Genomic DNA, 18,092 nt, shown 5'->3' with positions numbered 1-18,092 from the left:
AGGCTGCTAGAGCACAGGTAACATATAAATGCACACATGGGGGGCACATTTATACACGAACACCGAACGGAGGTTGATACAGAACAGGTAACGTATAAATGCACACACTGGGGGGGCACATTATACATTGGTACATTGGGTTCAGCGGCGGTGCGGACTCAACCGATTCCCAGAAGATTTTATGCTGAAATCAGATGGGAATCGGCCTGTGGTGTATGGTGATTCCATTAGAGATCAATTTGTCTCTTTGTCGAATCTGCCTATAATCGTCAGGTCTATGGACACCTTTAGTCATCCCCTTAATCACAACTGGTAAGTCCAGGTCAAATGTTACTATATAATGGTCACTGTTTCCCAAGTGCGCACGAATTTGCAAATTTGATATTGTATCGGTTTATATGAAATGACCAAATCAAGCAGAGCATTTCTTCTTCTCCCCCCACAAGTTACCATTTTTAATTGGGACACAAGTGCTTCCAGACAAGAGTATTGGACTGGACGGGCAGTGGGAAAAAATGCATTGTTGGAAATATTTGGTGTAATTACCCTTTGCCTTTAACATGGCAACAATTTGCAGTGTTACACTTGTATGCATTTTATGAAAGTACTCACATGAGTTCTGAGTGTATTATTTTCTCCTGTATCTACTAGGGATGGTCAAAAATTTCCAAAAATGACGAATGCCAATACCGCTGCATACCAGTGGTATTACGATTTGCAAAAAAGTATTATACGGAATTAGTACTAATTATGGACATCCGCAAAATATTATGGATTCAGTAAAAAAACATCACTTTACAGTACAGTATAATCCCAAATAGTCACTTTAATTGGCTAAATACTTCTTAGTCAGAAGCATTGAACCAATCAGAGAATGCAGAATTTTTCCACAAAAATCGTATTGCCGTGGTAATTATAGACCAATCACAAGACTCGAATACTACAGAGTATTTTCAAGTCTTCTGACTGGCCTAAAATTTCAGTGGTTTTCCAATTTTTGCTGTAAATCACTGCATTCTCTGATTGTTCCAATACTACGTTGGTCCAATTTCTGAATTATGGAAAATTGGTAATACTCGGTAGTATTTGACCAATCAGAGAATGTGGTTATTTACGACATAAATTTGAAAACCACAGAAATTTTAGGTCAATCAGAAGACTCAAAAATAGTGTAGTATTTGGGTCTTGTGGCTGGTGTATAATTACCACAGCAATCTGATTTTCACAGAAAAATTCTGCATTCTCTAATTGGTTCAACACTTCCGAGTTCTGTGATTGGGCTAAAATGACTGAGTTGCAGTAAATCAGATTTCTGCGGAAATTCAATTTCCGGTTTCAGCTGCGGACAATCGATTTCCAATTTGAAAATCTCACATTTTCTTTTAAATGGAAATCTCTCGAACTTTCCTTGAGTCTCCATAACATAATGAACTAATTCTTGAAGAGAAACTGAATAATAAATAATGATAATAAAATTGCTTATTTTTTTTTAGAATATTTATTAATTATTTAGTCAGTGTCTGCCCACTGTAAAATCATTCCTCTCCCTAATTTACATTCTTAAATTTATCACAGGTGGTGGCATCTTTACTGCTGGCAGGTATATCACTGTGGGATGATTGTTGTGAAATGAGAAGAAACAACATCTGGCCTCCCATAGTGCACTGGGACAGAAGGCTATATGACAACATTGCCTAGGCTAGGCATTACTTGGAGGGCGGGGTTACATAACAATATACAATACATAGATATGGGAAGTTTTTCTGACTCTGAAATCAGGGCATTTAAAGTAATGGATACCTACTCAGTATTTGTAAAGTTACAGACAAGCTTCATTACCTCTAAATAGTTATTAAAAAATATTGTGTTGCAATACCATTGCAGAAAAACTGTGATTTATAATACTGGTTTATTAACCCTTACAGTGGGGAAAAAAGAAAGGGTAGGGGCATACAACTGTAAATTGCATTAGCACTAAATATACACATTATCCCATTATGCTGCATGACACTTCAGGTACACTTTAATGTTAATAACAATATTTCGGCCCAGTTCACATTGGCATGGATGTAAAACTGATTCGTGTAAAAACTGATCTGTGGTACGCATCAATTTTCCATCAATGAGCCTCCATTCTGATAGTCAGTGGTCAATGCGACACATCCATCGATCTGAAAAAAATGACTGCAGACCCAAACTTGTCCATGGGGCAGCATGGACCGAACAGATCCATTCAAATGGACCAATATGAATGGATCCATTGATTAACATTGGATCCGTTTGCATCTGTTCTTGTCCATTCCATGCTGATCCGCTAAACTGTCCCTTTTTAGGCCAATGTGAGCCGGGCCTTGTTCTGTCTGTAATTTTCAGTCAGCACTTCCTTGCAAGGATGACATTTCTACTCTCTTTGGACATTCATCTTACTGCTCAAATAATAAGCTGAAGATATCAGGATCCCTTGTTGCTCATTTTTAACATCTTGTCTGATCCAGTGATTGGCAGGAGGCATTGGCAGGAGGCTGTGTCAGCCGGACACTGTTGAATATTTGTATACCGTGTGCATGTAGAAATATGCTAACAAAAATAATGATAATGTTTGTAATTAACCCCTATAATGCACAGAGATGAAATAAAGGAATTGCTTCTATCCCACACAAATATATGGAACTTGTACATTTTTATATATTGCTTTGTAATACATCATAGTATGTAATATTTGATCATTTGCAATGCACACAGTTTTGTGCATGAACTATTTTTGCATCGTTATGTCTCCATTTCCTGGCTTTCAAAACTGTCTTCCTGTGCTTTCTGCTTAGTTAAACTGAGCAGCACACCGTGAGCCATCTAAACTCCTCCCCATCTCATCCTCACCTATAGGCTGTCAGGTAGAAGCTAGAAGGGGCCACCAGTCAGCCTTGCACTGTCACCACAGGGCTGATAACTCTGCCCCACCCACCTGCTACCGAGAAACTCTTTGTGACCAGAACAGTACAGTTACAGCTTTGCAGTGTCCTATCATCAATTCTTGTCCAGTTTCACCCTGTTTAGTGTGTAATAAAGCATTTACCCCTCTCACACCATCCCCCCAAGGGTTTATACAAAAAAATAAGAGCAGTAAGAAAAGGTTTCTTATTGCGTTCAGGACAGGGTGGTGAGTCGGTGACAAGCACAAATAGCTTTTACAAACGCAGAACATTGAAATGCTTTTTTTTACACACTGTAGCTGCAGGGCTGGCCACAAAGAGTTCATTTCTATCAGCAGTGGGAAAGGTGCTCTCAGGTGTTGTACACCTAGGAAGCAACAATGCTGTCAGCAAGGAGCTAGAGGACCAAGCCAAGCCAAGACACAGCCAGAACATATTAAATACATAAAAAAATAGTACAGCTGTGCAATGGATGTCATTTTGTACATTGCTAATTAATCCAACTTTACTAATATACGTATTTAACAATGGGAAGATGAGCTAGGGCTTTAAGAATTTTTGCAGGTAATTGCTAAAAATGCAGTTAATACAACGTTATCAGTTTTCCACAGAATGATCATGGATCAGATTGTGTTGATCCCGGGATTTTAGTGTTGATCCAGGGATTTTATCTGATTGCCATCTGAAGTCGGGAAGGATTTTTTTCCCTTTTGGGGCTAATGGGACCATGCCTTGTAAGGGTTTTTCGCCTTCCTCTGGATCAACAGGGATTTGTGAGGAAGCAAGCTGGTGTTGTGCTTTATTTTCTGGTTGAACTCGATGGACGTATGTCTTTTTTCAACCCAAATAACTATGTAACTATGTGTCTTTCACACTTACACAGGTTTTTTTTATTAATTTCAGAAAACCGACAGCTCAATAAAAATTCTGTTTAAGGTACGGTCGGATGGAATCTAGTTTCTGGTTTATGTACTAGATTCATATGGGCAGCAGGAACTCCACAACTACCCCTCACTGGAAGACTTCCTTACCCTGACTTCTACCACTTGCCACTGAGACTAAGATGACACAGTGGCCACTCAAAGTACCACAACAACAACAAAACATTTGTAAAGCACTTTCTTCCTGAAGGACCCACATCTTTCTACAGTGCTTGTTTTAGAAGAAGAACCTGCAGAAAGCTGTCACATTTCCTATTGCTGAATGTACTTACTGGTGTAGGGGTACAGACACTACTCATGTACACCCCAAGTAGTCGTTCCCTAATCATCCACATGGGCATACACTTGTCATCAACAAGTTGGGTAGAGCAAGGGAGATTCCTGGTTGGAATTGATGGACAGATTTTTTTTTTCAACCAAAGTAACTGTGGCCCCGATGGTGTGCGCCACCCAATGGCAGCTGTGGAAAGCCTGCAAGAATGCCGTCAGTTTGAGCAGGGAATCCCTCTCCTCCTTTCCCCTTGATATTAGCGACAATTATTGTTGCCAATTTCAGGGGGTTATAGCGTGGAGGTGAGGGGGCAGAGAACAGTGAGGGAGGGACACAGAGGCATGTCATGAGGCAGAGAACATGCCTCTGTGTTCTACCTGCAGAAGATATTTGCCATAATTCAGCTCCATAATTTGTCATAATTCAGTCTCCCACAATGCATCACTACTGAATATGCAAAACATCTCAATGTGGGAGACCACAGTCGCTCACTTAAAGCTGAATTATCGCAAATACCTTCTGTTTTAAGAGGGCAAATTACACTGAGTGTTGCTTTTTAGTAGGAGGGCTTTTTCAGTCTCTTTTAGCCCCCTATACATTCCTATTGGTTTTGGGTCACTCCAAGCTGCTTGGTTACTGTTGTACTTGGTTGGTGTACTGGTCCAAGCCCTATCCCGTAGAGCCATATCAATCCCTGCCATGCACTGAGGAGAATCAAAAGTTCGAAACAGGCTGTCTTCATGTGGGGTTGATGTGGCTCTGTAAAATTTAAAGCTATAGGCTGACTATACATCAGCGGTTCTGGATGTAAGCCTGGCTTCAGAGGCATAAAGGGATAATTAGCATATTCAGTAGCAGTGTGTTGTGGGTAACCACAGATGTTCACTTTAAGATGAATTATCGCAAGTACCTTCTGTTTTAAGAAGGCAAATCACACCAATGATTGCTTTTTAGTAGGAGTGCTTTTTGGTCTCTTTTAATCCCCTATACTCTCCTAGTGGTTTGGGTCACCCTGAGCTGCTTGGGTATTCTGTTGTACAGACATTAGAGTGATCATGCACTATCATTTTGGCTGCGATTCTGATGCCTGTACAACCTTCTCTCGTGTCCATCACATCACCAATCTCAAGAAAATAACAATTGCCAGCCTGACTTTTTCCAGTCATGTGCTTCTTTCCCCCTCCTCACTGTTACAAAGGACCACAGGGCAGTACATGCAGCTCAGCTTGTCAGAGGCTGCTCATCTGGTTAACACATTTGTTTTGGGCAACAGACTACAGCCTGTAAAGCCTTTTAATGCTACCCTCATTAACAGATGATTGGGGGTTGGAAAATCCAGTGCAGAGACCTCACCACCAGAGCCTCCAAGAGATTAAGGCAATTTATGACTGAACCTGCCAGTAACTACCTCTAACTGCAGCATCCCTCTGAGTGAACTGACAGTTCATTTTACCAGCAAGAAAACACATAGTAGAAGGCACATTGTTGAAATCATAAAAAATACAAAGCAATATAACACGCCATAAGCGGGCAGGCATAAAGAAACAGCAAAATAGAACAGGATGTCTCTTAGCCGATCCAAGTTCTGCAGATTTCCCATAATGCACCTTGAGGACTATAGCTGATCAGCAGCATGGAATGCTAAAGCTTGAAAATCATAATGTGTGTAAAGATAATCCGATCCATTGATTTTCTGGTGTGCAGTGTTCACTTGGGTTGTTTTTTCTTCTTTTTCTTTAAGGCACTTAACCAGTTCAGGGAATGACTGAAAAATACAAAAAATCGTTTAGCCCATGGATTTTAGATGACAGAATTTGGTCATTGATAGAGTGAGTCACTGTGTGTTCTGAAGGAATCAAATATAAAATGTCTAAAAGGGAAGGTCCGCGCAAATAAAAAAAACAAACTCCACTTACCTGGGGCTTCTTCCAGCTCCTGGCAGTCGATTGGTGCCCTCGCCGCAGCTCCTCTCCCTCCCGGCGTCCAGCGGTGAAGAAGCCGACCTCGCCAGGTCGACTTCCAGGTCGGCTTCCGTGCGCTCCACAGCGCGGGTCACGTAGTGTAAGTGACGTCATCGGGTCTCTACTGCGCAGGCGCAGAACTACTGCGACTGCGCAGTAGAGACCCGATGACGTCACGTACACCACGTGACCTGCGCCGTGGAACGCACACGACGCCGACCCGGAAGCCGACCTGGCGAGGTCGGCTTCTTCACCACTAGACGCTGGGAGGGAGAGGAGCTGCGGCGAGGGCCCCGATTGACTGACAGGAGCTGGAAGAAGCCCCAGGTAAGTGGAGTTTTTTATTTTTTTATTTGCGCGGATCTTCCCTTTAAAGTGGTCTGAAAGCCAGCATTTTTACTTTGCTCTAAAAGATTCCTCACAGCTTGAAAGCTACTATCCCAGAATTTATTTTTAGCAGAACATCAATGAAATAGTTAAACAAAGGCACTTTGTCCTGCTATTCAGCTTCAATCCGCATCCAAACTGTACATAAGAGTATCTTTGTTTACATTCCTAATGTTGTTACAATGTGTGTAAACATAGTCTAATAAGTGAAAATGAACTCTCTGTACTTCAGACACACACACAGTTCAGAGAAGCTCACTAGAAGATGTTAATATATAATAAAAAGCAGTTTGAATAAAATGCAATGCCAGCTTTCAGGGTACGATAAACTACACTTTGGAAACTTGTAATTTGTAAACAGACAATATTACTTATCCACAAAAGCAAATATGATAACTGTATGAGTAATAAAACGTAGGAAAACACATTTTTATTGAATGTTATGTCAGTTTCAGACCACTTTAAATGGTCAGACAATCCAAAACTGGTATTATGGTTGTTGTTTATCCCAATATAAATCTGCAGTCAAAAATAAAACAAATACAGTATGTATTAGGCTAGGAGGTAGGCACCCAAAAAGGATGAGTAAAATGATTAAAAACAGTTTAAAAGGCAAGGAAAACATACCCCAAGATGAGGACCAATACAAAAATTATTCAAAAACACTGGGCAACGCAATTTGTGGACATCCACCCACTTCCTTAGGTCAATAAAACAGTGTCTTTGTAACGATTGTGGAATTCTCTCCGTGATCAGCGCACAAGACGTGCGCTGACACTGCGGAAATCCTCCACAAACGTGTAATTTGCGGGAACCCAGAAAAAGGTGCAATGCACCTGTAGGGGGAAATTCCTGTCGACAGATGGAGCTGTGGAGTGCAGAGGAACAGCTCCTCTGCCCTGCCACACATGCCAGACAGGAATTGCACGAGGGGAAGAAACGCAGGGCAAGATAGCCCTGAAGGAGAGAGAGCAAAGCGACAGAGGGTATGTGTGTGCACCAATCAAGTCGCCAACCCGCGACAGTGCACACACAACCATGAAGAACAGGAGAGAAGGCAATCGCCAGAGATGACGATTGCTAACAGTGACACAAGACTGAATAAGCACAGATGAGGAATGTATGTATGTCCACCAATCTAGCCGCCACCCTGCGACGGCGGACATACAACAAAGGAAACCAAGTGAGAACGCAATCGCAAGAGAAGCGATTGCGAAAGAGAATGAGCACAGGGACAGATGGTATGTGAGTGCACCAAACTAGTCGCCAACTCGCGACGGTGCATACACAACAGCAGATATGAAGTAGGAATGCAATTGCGAGAGAGGCGATTGCCAGTAGGGATGGTCGGAAATGCCAATTTCCGATTCCGTGGTAAATCCGCATTCCGCCATTGCCAAATCCGATTCCGCTTTCCGCTACCAATTTCCGCATTCCGATGCGGAATTTCCGCTGGAAATCGCGGAAATTCCGCCCGACTTTAACATCGATTTTCTCAAAAACTATAAGGTCTTTTTGAAAACTTTTTTTTTGCATTTTGTTCAGGAGATTCTGTTTAACAAACCCTGAAAATTTGGTGTTTCTAGGACTTACGGGGGCTTTGCTATTAACTGCTAAAGTCGGCTGATTTTTACTGTAATGTAAATGCAGAAAATAGGCAGATGCATATTTTCTGCGTTTTACATTACAGTAAAAATCTGCCGACTTTAGCGGTTAATAGCAAAGCCCCCGTAAGTCCTAGAAGCACCAAATTTTCAGGGTTTATTAAACAGAATCTCCTGAACAAGATGCAAAAAAAAGTTTTCAAAACGACCTTATAGTTTTTGAGAAAATTGATGTTAAAGTCGGGCGGAATTTCCGTGATTTCCGGCGGAAATCCGCCTAATGCATTTGCATTACCGATTTCCATATTCCGATGCGGAAATGCAATTTCCGATCGGAATTTCGGAAATTGCATTTCCGCGGAATCCGAATGAGCATCCCTAATTGCCAGAGGTGACACAAGGCTACAGCAAGGCAGAGCACGAGAGTAGAAAAGGCACAGCAAATAATACAATTAAAAGATAAGGAAAATAAGAAACGCTAGCTAAACGCGAACACCGCACTCATTCGCAACAGTGCACGCGTTTATGTGCGGTCCCCGCGTGATAAACACAACAGAGACAAGCACGCCTAACTAACCACCGACAGACAAACATGAAACAGAGGACGCGAGCGCTTGCTTAACGGTAACCTCACCGAGCCTCCAGCAAGCGGTCGTAGCAGACAAGACAGACACACGAAAACAGGAATACGTAAGAGATACGATCCACTGCTCTTTTCGTCAGAGCGAGTGCGATCCAAGTAAGGCAACAACAGAACAGAGGGGCCTACCAGTAACAACCGCTGCTCTGGTTAGCACCCCACAGACAGACAGAACAGGCAATACAAATAATGCAATCCTAACTGCACTAGGGAAACTGCCTAGTGCAGTTCCAGGAATTACTCTAGGCTAATCTTCAAACAAAGAGCAAGACTGACACTCAGGCGAGTGTTACACAGGAACTAACTCTTATGACCAGCAACTTACTGTGGGAAACCTAGCTCTTTATAGGGCAAGCCCACAAAGGATGTGGCTAGGCAATCTGCATGACACACATATGCAAATTCCTCAGCAGCAAGCTGCACAACTGACAAAAGGTCTCTCTTCCAGAGACCTGCAGAATGCAGACCTGAACAGTGGTCAAAAGGCTGCCTGCCTGCGCAGGCAGTCGCGCGGATCCTCACAGTCTTAAGGTAAGCGTGATTGGCTCTGTGTTCCTATAGGGTGGATGCCCACAAAATATGTTATCCAGTATTTTTGTTTAAGTCATTGTTATATCTTGTATCAGTCCTTGACTTGGGGTAAGTTTTTCTTGCCTTTTAAACATTTTTTCAGTGATTTTACACCTCTTTTGGGACTCCTCCCTCCCAGTGCTACCGTCATGGTCTTTAGTTTGGGCACTTGTTTGTTTTTACATTTTCCCTTCTACTATCCCTTTTTCGGAGTGCAACCTAACCACACCGAAGCAAGTCAACCCTCTTTTGGTGGCTGGTGCCACCACCTTCAACTGATAAACAGTGGTTGCTGTTCTGCAACCTGGTTTTGTGAGTACACTACTTTTTTCTCCTTTCTGCATTACTTTACATACTACACCATAAGGGCCTGTTTCCACTACATGTAGATTGGATGCAGAATGGATGCAGAAAAACTGACTCCAATGAATGCCTAAGGGCCTGTTTCCACTAAACACGATTTTTCTGATGCAGAATTTCCCATAGGCATTCATTGGAGTTAGTTTTTCTGCATCCATTCTACATCCAATCTGCGTGTAGTGGAAACAGGCCCTAATGGGCTCTTGGTACTCTCCCGTGTGTTTTTTTATCACTACCCGGAAGAACCAAACCCCCACCACGTATTAGGCAGCACCTTACTCAACCAGCTTGCATGGCTACATGGAAAGGATGAAGGGGTGACAAACAGTCGGACCTCAGTTAGGCCCATTTGCCTTATGGGGATGCACTGGGGCTCATAGAAGGGCTTGACTGGCCGTGGCTGTCAGATTACCGGGGGGGAAGGGGGGCTAAAAAGTGGTCGGAGAGGATGGCGAGGGAGCCCTTGCACCTTATGGGGTTGGAGGAATCTCCAGGTAAGTATAAATACACCAATACTTCACATATCAGGTGCACTTAAATCACACACTGGGTTCCTACATCTTTGAGTTTCAGCAATAATCTCTCCCAGCATTACTCCATTATCACTCAGCTAAGCAGTGTCAGCAAAATAGGAAATTATTAACATGAAGGAGGCTTGCATTTGCTTTTTGGTAAAAGGCCTGCTTTACCCTGCTTCTCCTGTAGATGGCACTGTGTGCCTTGTCACACTTCCTTCACATTTCCTATTGCTTTATGAGTCTGTCATTCTACCTGCATTTTATGTATCTCTTGTGTTTGTGGTTAAATAGCTTTGTTTTGTTTGCAGTGTTTAGTGTTGACTTCACTGTGGCTATTTGTTTATCGCTTGCATGTAGTTTCACATGTATGACACTATTTGCTGTCTCTTGTCTTAGTTTATATGCAAAAAAATAAAATAAAAAAATAATATGAAACTTTGTGAATGCAGTTTATTGCTGCTTTTATAAACTAAAGTTAAACTGTACCACACAAGAAACCACACATATATACATAATCCAGAAACACCACAACTTTCCGTGGAACTTAAAGGACCACTATCGCGATAGGCAGTTGAAACCTGACAGAACTGACAGCCAGTCCATCTCCTCATGGGGGATTCTCAGGGTTTTGTTTTCAACAGCATTTCCTGTATAGCAGTTCAACTGCCAACATAGTAAGATACCAGCCAGCCCCCCTACTCACTTGTCAGTTAGACTTTGCAACTGCTGTTCAGGAAATGCTGTTGAAAACAAAGAAAACCCTGAGAATCCCCCATGAGGAGATGGACTGGTCCAAAACCTGTCGGTTCTGTCAGATTTTAACTGCCTACTTTTTTGGCGATAGTGGTCCTTTAACTCATTCAAGATGAATTGAGATGAGGTGAAAAAATATCCTAGGGTCTGACAAATCAAAATGGGAAATTCTTTTTGGATATCATGGACAATGCATTGTCCAGGTTACAGAGAAGCAGTACCATCTATGATGGCTTGGGGTGCTCTGCATAGCTTTTACATCTGCTGACTGATATGAACAGGGTTTGGAGCAACACGTGCAGCTGTGCAGATAACACTGCTTTTAATAAAAGCCTGTTTTATGTTAGCAAGACAATGTCAGACTACATATGTACAGTACATACATTACATATTACTACAGACTACATTTGTACCTATTACAATAGCATGGTTCCATAATACAAGAGTCCGGGTGCCAAACTGGCTTGCAGTACAGACCTGTCATCCTTCAAAAACATTTGGAGCAATATGAAATGAAAACAGGGATGGATTTCTGAAAAAGGCCACAAAGGTCCCAGTCTTGGGCGGCTGCCCGAAGGGGTAGCTGTACATGGGAATGGAATTGCTGAATATGAAAGAGAAGCAAATGGAAAAAAGAGGTTGCGAATTGCAGCAAAGTATGGGAGAAGACAGATGCTGCCCAATGGAACTGAGCAATGAGAGGGAGGGCTGTGCATGGCTGTTACACACAGAAGAGGGGGCTGCACATGGAATGGGAAGGGCACTGTTGCACATGGATAGGGAGCAACAAGAAATTGGACCTAAGGGCAGAAAAAGTATAACTCCAGCCAACTGCTGAGCAGCTAGAATCTAGCTAGAATCTACTGCACAGGCACAGCAGTTCTGAGCCTGCGCAGTACTCTTCACAGGATTAACAGCGGCGCTCTCGCAGGTGCAGTAAAGGACGATCTGAAGAGGTCAGCCTCTGCACCGTCAGGCACTGGGAGCCAGCTGAGAGCAGAGCTGTGGCGAGGGACATAGCGGCTGCTAGGGGCTAGAGGAAGCCCAGGGTAAATAGGTGTCATTTTTTTCTTTAGCAGCTCAGATATTACCTTTAAGGCCTAGTGCACACCAAAAACCGCTAGCAGATCCGCAAAATGCTAGCAGATTTTGAAACGCTTTTTCTTATTTTTCTGCAGCGTTTCAGCTAGCGTTTTGCGGTTTTGTGTAGCGGTTTTGGTATAGTAGATTTCATGTATTGTTACAGTAAAGCTGTTACTGAACAGCTACTGTAACAAAAAACGCCGGCAAACCGCTCTGAAGTGCCGTTTTTCAGAGCGGTTTGCGTTTTTCCTATAATTAACATTGAGGCAGAAACGCATCCGCAATCCAAAATCTGCAGCAGCCCGGGAGTATGCGTTTCTGCAAAACGCCTCCCGCTCTGGTGTGCACCAGCCCATTGAAATACATTAACCTAGCGGATCCGCACTCACAAGCAGATCGCAAACCGCAGCGGAAACGCTCCGGTGTGCACTAGGCCTAACACTGGATTACAGTCTGTGAGGCACAGACTACAGCAGCTGCAGCTCTCCCTGTCAGAGATCACTACAGACTGGCAGAGAGAGCGGGAGAGATAGCAACTTTGTTGCTTTCTGTCTAGTGATCACTGTGATTGGCACACAGTGACCACATGGTAAGGATCCAATGAAACTGGCTCCTTACCGATGCAAAAAACCCTCCCCCAGCAATGCGCACATTCAATCCCTTCGGGACCATGGAAATCCGGTGGTGTAAATCCTGCGCCGCATCAGAGATAAGGAGCCACAACTGCAGCACAGGATTTACAAAAGGTGCCCATACATGGTACAATTTTTTTGATTAGATGATTTTGTTCCATTATTCTTTTAGATCGAATATAAAGATTTTTCCAAAACGTCTGATCGGATTTTATAAAAAAAAATGGTATTATCGTTTTTGTTTCTCTTGATCGAAAAAAAAAGAATTCTTTTAAACTTTCATTCAATTAGATCATTTTGGTCAAATAAACAGGAAAATCGAATGTTTTTATTGCACCGTCTATGGGCACCATTACTGAGGTGGTTAAAATTAAAACATTGTATATCTCACTAAAACCTAACTAAGTACACATGAGAAGCTTTGTGGCCTTCCATCACTAGTTTCCTGGATTCTGCATGGGGTGCTCCCCTGCGCATTCTGCATCACGGATGCACTCAATCCCCAACGACCCCCCCCCCCCCCCCAGCCACATTTTTGATGGATGAAAAAGTGTGTCTGAAATTCTCCCCAAAAATATGGAACTTCTTGTTTCGCTGATTTTCTTGTCTGCCTATCTATCTATATATATAATAGACTAAGTGCCTCAACCTTCAAACAAGAAGAAGAAGTACTTTGCATGAGAAAATTTATGCGTGATCAAACACCAAGTTTAAGGCCTCTTTTCCACGGACTGTTGAGCTGTGTGCTCAGCAAGCAGTTACCAGGCAGCAGTGAGCAGATACCAGGCAGCAACAAGCAGTTACCAGGCAGCAGCAAGCAGTTATCAGTCAGCAGTGAGCAGATACCAGGCAGCAGCGAGCAGTTACCAGGCAGCAGCGAGCAGTTACCAGGCAGCAGTGAGCAGTTGTGAGAGTTTGAGAGCCATTTCATTGCCTATTCACAGTCCATGGAAAAGAGGCCTTACCCTAGCAAGTCTGACATTGCAAATCTGGCCTAATTGGCTATTCATGAGGCAATGCTCATGCAAATGCATGCACAAACCAATACCACAAAGCAGTCACCCTGCTACATGCTACATTAGCACTATCCGGCTTAGTGCACACCAGAGCGGTTCGGCAGCGTTTTGCGATCCACTTGCGGCTGCGGATACGCTTGGGTAATGTATTTCAATGGGCTGGTGCGCACCAGAGCGGGAGGCGTTTTGCTAAAACGCATACTCCCGAGGTGAGGCATTTTTTGGATTGCGGAGGCGTTTCTGCCTCCAATGTAAAGTATAGGAAAAACGCAAAACGCTCTGAAAAATGGCAGTTCAGAGCGGTTTTGCAGGCGTTTTTGTTACAGAAGCTGTTCAGTAACAGCTTTACTGTAACAATATATGAAATCTACTACACCAAAAACGCTTTACAAAACCGCAAAATGCTAGGTGAAATGCTACAGAAAAATAAGAAAAAGCGTTTCAAAATCTGCTAGCATTTTGCGGATCTGCTAGCAGTTTTTGGTGTGCTCCAGGCCTCCAGGAGCGCCACGGGGAGGATTCCCAATGCCCCCTTTTTATACAACTGGGGGGACCGCAGGCTCTCTCACTGCCTGGAAACCACAGCGGCACCCCGGAGGGGGAGGCTGGGTGGCGTGGACGACCCCCCCCCCCCAAGTGTGGCCAGCGCCGGGGAAAGCCGTCTGCACCCACCTCCTAATATTAAAAACAGGCACTTACCTTAACGTCCATTGCGTTCTGCTACATGCGCATTAATTTGGGGGCACCACATGAGAAAGGAGAGAAGCATGGGTCACCCCGAGCTTTAGAGCTCAGGGCTGGCTCACATACAGCACTCCAGAGGGGGGGGGGGGGGGAGAGGACAGGCGCACTCACTCCAGGGTTCACACCACCGGAGCAAGCCATCCACCACCTGCCTCCAAAGGATACAAACTGCGCAAAATGCTTTCCATGAGAAAATTAATGCGCATGTAGCAGAGCCCAATGGACGTTAAGGTAAGTGGCTGTTTTTAATATTAGGAGGTGGGTGCGGACGGCTCTCCCCAGTGCTGGCCACGCTTGTGGGGGGGGGGCTGCGCCACCCAGCCTCCCACTCCGGGGTGCCGCTGTGGTTCCCAGGCAGCGAGAGAGCACTTTGCAGTATTGGTTTTTTGACCCTGCATAGTTTGGCATGCGAAAGCAAATGCATATTTGCATGAGCATTGCCTCATGAATAGCCAATTAGGCCGGATTTGCAAAGCCAGACTTGCTAGGGTTAAACTTGGTGTTTGAGCACGCATACATTTTCTCATGGAAAGCCTACTTCTTCTTGATTCAAGGTTGAGGCACGTACTCTATTAGATAGATAGATGCGGCGTATGCTACGACGCGGGTTGGCTAGTTTGAGATAAAACATAATCAGTTGGCAATACTTCAAAAAGTTGAACGTATTTTTTACTGTAGGGAAGCCTTTCTCAACCTTTTCAGCCTGGAGGAACCCTGCAGATAATTTTTGGATCTCAAGGAAACCCTGTATTTATTTTGCAGGAGGCATAGACTTTAAACGTGGCTGTTTATTTCACTACCCCCGTTACAGTGACTGTTATTTTACTGCCTCCTTATTCTAGTGCTAATGCACTATTATTATTTGACCCCTGATTTAGTGCTTCTTTTTATACTATCCCCTATTATAATGTGCTCTATCATACTTCCTCCACGATGGGGGAAAATGCCAAGGAACCCCTGCAGAGTCCTCAAGGAACTCTGGGTAAGAAAGCCTGCTGTAGATAAACACACATCAGTGTAGCAAAAAGTGTAAATAATCAGTTGTTCATCCAAATTACAATAGAAGTATTACCAAATGATTATGGTTGATAAAGCAGGGATGTGTTGCTCATTCCCTAGGAATACTTCCCTTTTGCTTTTCTAGCATATTTTACTATTTGAGATAAATGCAAATGAAAATATTGTACAACAATATAAAAAATACCGTACTTCCCCTTTATGCTGAATATCGGTCTGACTGATATTTCCATATTCTCTCCTTCCACTGACTCATAAGCTACATGTCTATCCTAAGGCAGAGTCAGTTCAGTACCCGTGTGAGGGAGGTGATTGCTATGGGTTTATTCTGCAACATATAAACAAGATAATAGCAGCTTCTCTTGAGGCAGGTATTTAGGTTAATGAAAGACTCCTTGTAAAATGTAAAAGTTAAAAAAGGTTAACACCCGCAACACCTGCTGCCTTAAAGTGTACCCCAAAGGGAAGAAAGTGCTTCTAGGGGGTACTTACCTCAGGAGGAGGAAGCCTCCGGATCCTAAAGAGGCTTCCCCCTTCCTCCTCACCAGAGGGGATCCAGCAATGGCTCCCCTGAAAATTACATTGTCAGCGAAGCATGCAGGCGCAGTAGCAGCTGTCCGATAGGCTCCAGTGGAAATAGCTGAGCCCGTTCGGGTCTGCTCTACTGCACAGGAGGTTTGCGGGAAGCCACTAGTGCCCCTGCCCGTTACACCGAAAGTAATTATTATTGTCGGCATCGCTGTCGGGGAGCCAGCGCTGAAATGGGTTGGTGGACGAGGATGGAGGAAGCCTCATTAGGAACCAGAGTCTTCCCCCTCCTAATGTAAGTACCCTCAGGGCATTTTTTTCCTTACAGGATTACTTTAAAGCCAAACTCTTGCTCTCAGTCTTAATTCCACATCAAGTTGCTGAAGAGATCCACTACTCTGTGTTTGTTAACCCAGATCAAAGTGTCTAATTAGTTGTTATCAGCAGCTGTGAATAGAGTGCAGGAGCACCGCTGTAGCTCTCTTTCTATACAGTAAATAATGAGGATAAACCGATTCAGAGCTCCCTGCAAATTGAAACCAAGTTCTAAACTTCTATTTTTTTAGGATTTCTATAAATTGTAATGAACACCTTTTTTGGGTCTATAAAGTTTATGTGGCTAATCTTTTAAAGCAGAGAGGAAATTCTGACTTTAGTGGAGGCCAAGTCCATTGTTCTACTCCTTACCCGTCTTGATGGAAGCCACTCCATTGTGCACTGTGCATCATTAGAGATGTCCCGAACAGTTCGTTGGCGAACGGTTCCAGGCGAACTTCGGGTGGTTCGCCTTCGCAGAGAACCGGGAACCTTTTTTCAAAGTTCGGTTCGCCCATAGAGTTTAATGGCTGCCAACTTTAGCGGTTAATAGCAAAGTCCCCTTACATAGTAAAAACACCAACATTGTTGGGAATGTTAAGTGGAATAGTGGGAACAAGAGGAAACATTTTTTTTCCAAAATGACCTTATATCAATCAATTTTAAAGTTTCAAAGTAAAATGAGACGACGCTTAAAAAAAAGAAGCGATTCATTAAAAAGAACCGGATTATTCATGAACTGTTAGTATAAAAGAGAATGCGTCCTGACGTGAAGCTGCCGGCTCCGCTGCTGTCTCTCCCCACCTGCCTGCACCAGTCACCTTCACCTAGCCTGGCACTTGGTGCACCCATGGGTGCACCGGGTGCCAGGCTAGGTGAGGGTGACAGGTGAGGAGGTGGGGAGAGACAGCAGGAGCCGGCAGCTATACATCCGAAACTTAAAGGACACATTCTCTGCTATGTGGGAAGCGTCAGAGATCATCAATCAACTTACCTGAAGATCGCAACATAAGAGGATACATTGTTCGTTGGATCGTTTACCGTGGATATTGGCGTGGGATAGACAGCGGGAGCCGGCAGCTATGCATCCCAAAGGACGCATTCTCTGCTATGTGGGGGGCGTCGGAGATCTTCAATCAACTTAATTGAAGATCACAAGATAAGAGGATACTGTATTCTTTGGATCGAACTGGGTGGGAAGCCCCAGTTGGCCGGGGCTCCGCATTCTGGCTATCCCAGCCTGCATGGGGGACAAGGGGTTACAGAGGCTCGAGAGGTGGGACTCCACACCATTTTTTCTTCAGATTTCCCACACTCAGCACATAAAAATAATTAAAAAAAAATTTTTTTTAACGGACTTCCGAGGCCACAAATGTGAAAAAGTTAAATACCTTTTCATAATCCAGATCCATGGAGGACGCCATCCGCGCCCTCCCGTTCATTCCGCCATGACACCTGCAGTAATACCGGCCCCGGTCGGGTCCCGACCCCTCCGAACGAATCGGGTTCTCATTCCCCCCTCAATATGGCAGCCACAGATTGCCGCGGCTGTGCAGTCCGCATAGACGCGATTGCAGCTGTGCAGCTCTAGGGCCTCCTCCCGCCGCGTCATCAATATGCGTGCATACATTGGACGCATCAGAAGGAGGTCCTAGAGCGGCGCAGCCGCAATTGCTTCTATGCAGACTGCACAGCCGTGGCAATCTGTGGCGGCCATATTGAGGGGGGAATGAGAATCCGACCCGTTCGGAGGGGTCCGGTATTACTGCTGGAGCTATGGCGGAAAGAATGGGAGGGTGCGGATGGCGTCCTCCATGGATCT

The 18,092-nt window shown here is 44.0% G+C and overlaps 1 protein-coding gene across 3 annotated transcripts in view; it reads right to left on the bottom strand.

Moving 5' to 3' along the window:
• Positions 1 to 1,479: 1,479 nt before the first annotated feature.
• Positions 1,480 to 18,092, bottom strand: part of TNKS1BP1 (tankyrase 1 binding protein 1) — a 169,419-nt gene continuing 152,806 nt past the window's right edge. For all 3 annotated transcript variants that reach the window (XM_068255583.1, XM_068255585.1, XM_068255584.1), the window contains one exon: positions 1,480 to 5,907. In XM_068255583.1, coding sequence (XP_068111684.1) covers positions 5,850 to 5,907 — 58 coding nt within the window. In that variant the 3' untranslated portion in view covers positions 1,480 to 5,849. The remainder of the gene's footprint in view (positions 5,908 to 18,092) is intronic.

The sequence above is a fragment of the Hyperolius riggenbachi genome, chromosome 10 (genome assembly GCF_040937935.1).
Source record: "Hyperolius riggenbachi isolate aHypRig1 chromosome 10, aHypRig1.pri, whole genome shotgun sequence".
Lineage (NCBI taxonomy): Eukaryota > Metazoa > Chordata > Amphibia > Anura > Hyperoliidae > Hyperolius > Hyperolius riggenbachi.
The sequence above is the reverse complement of the archived record's forward strand: the minus strand, read 5'-3'. Positions and strand labels throughout refer to the sequence as shown.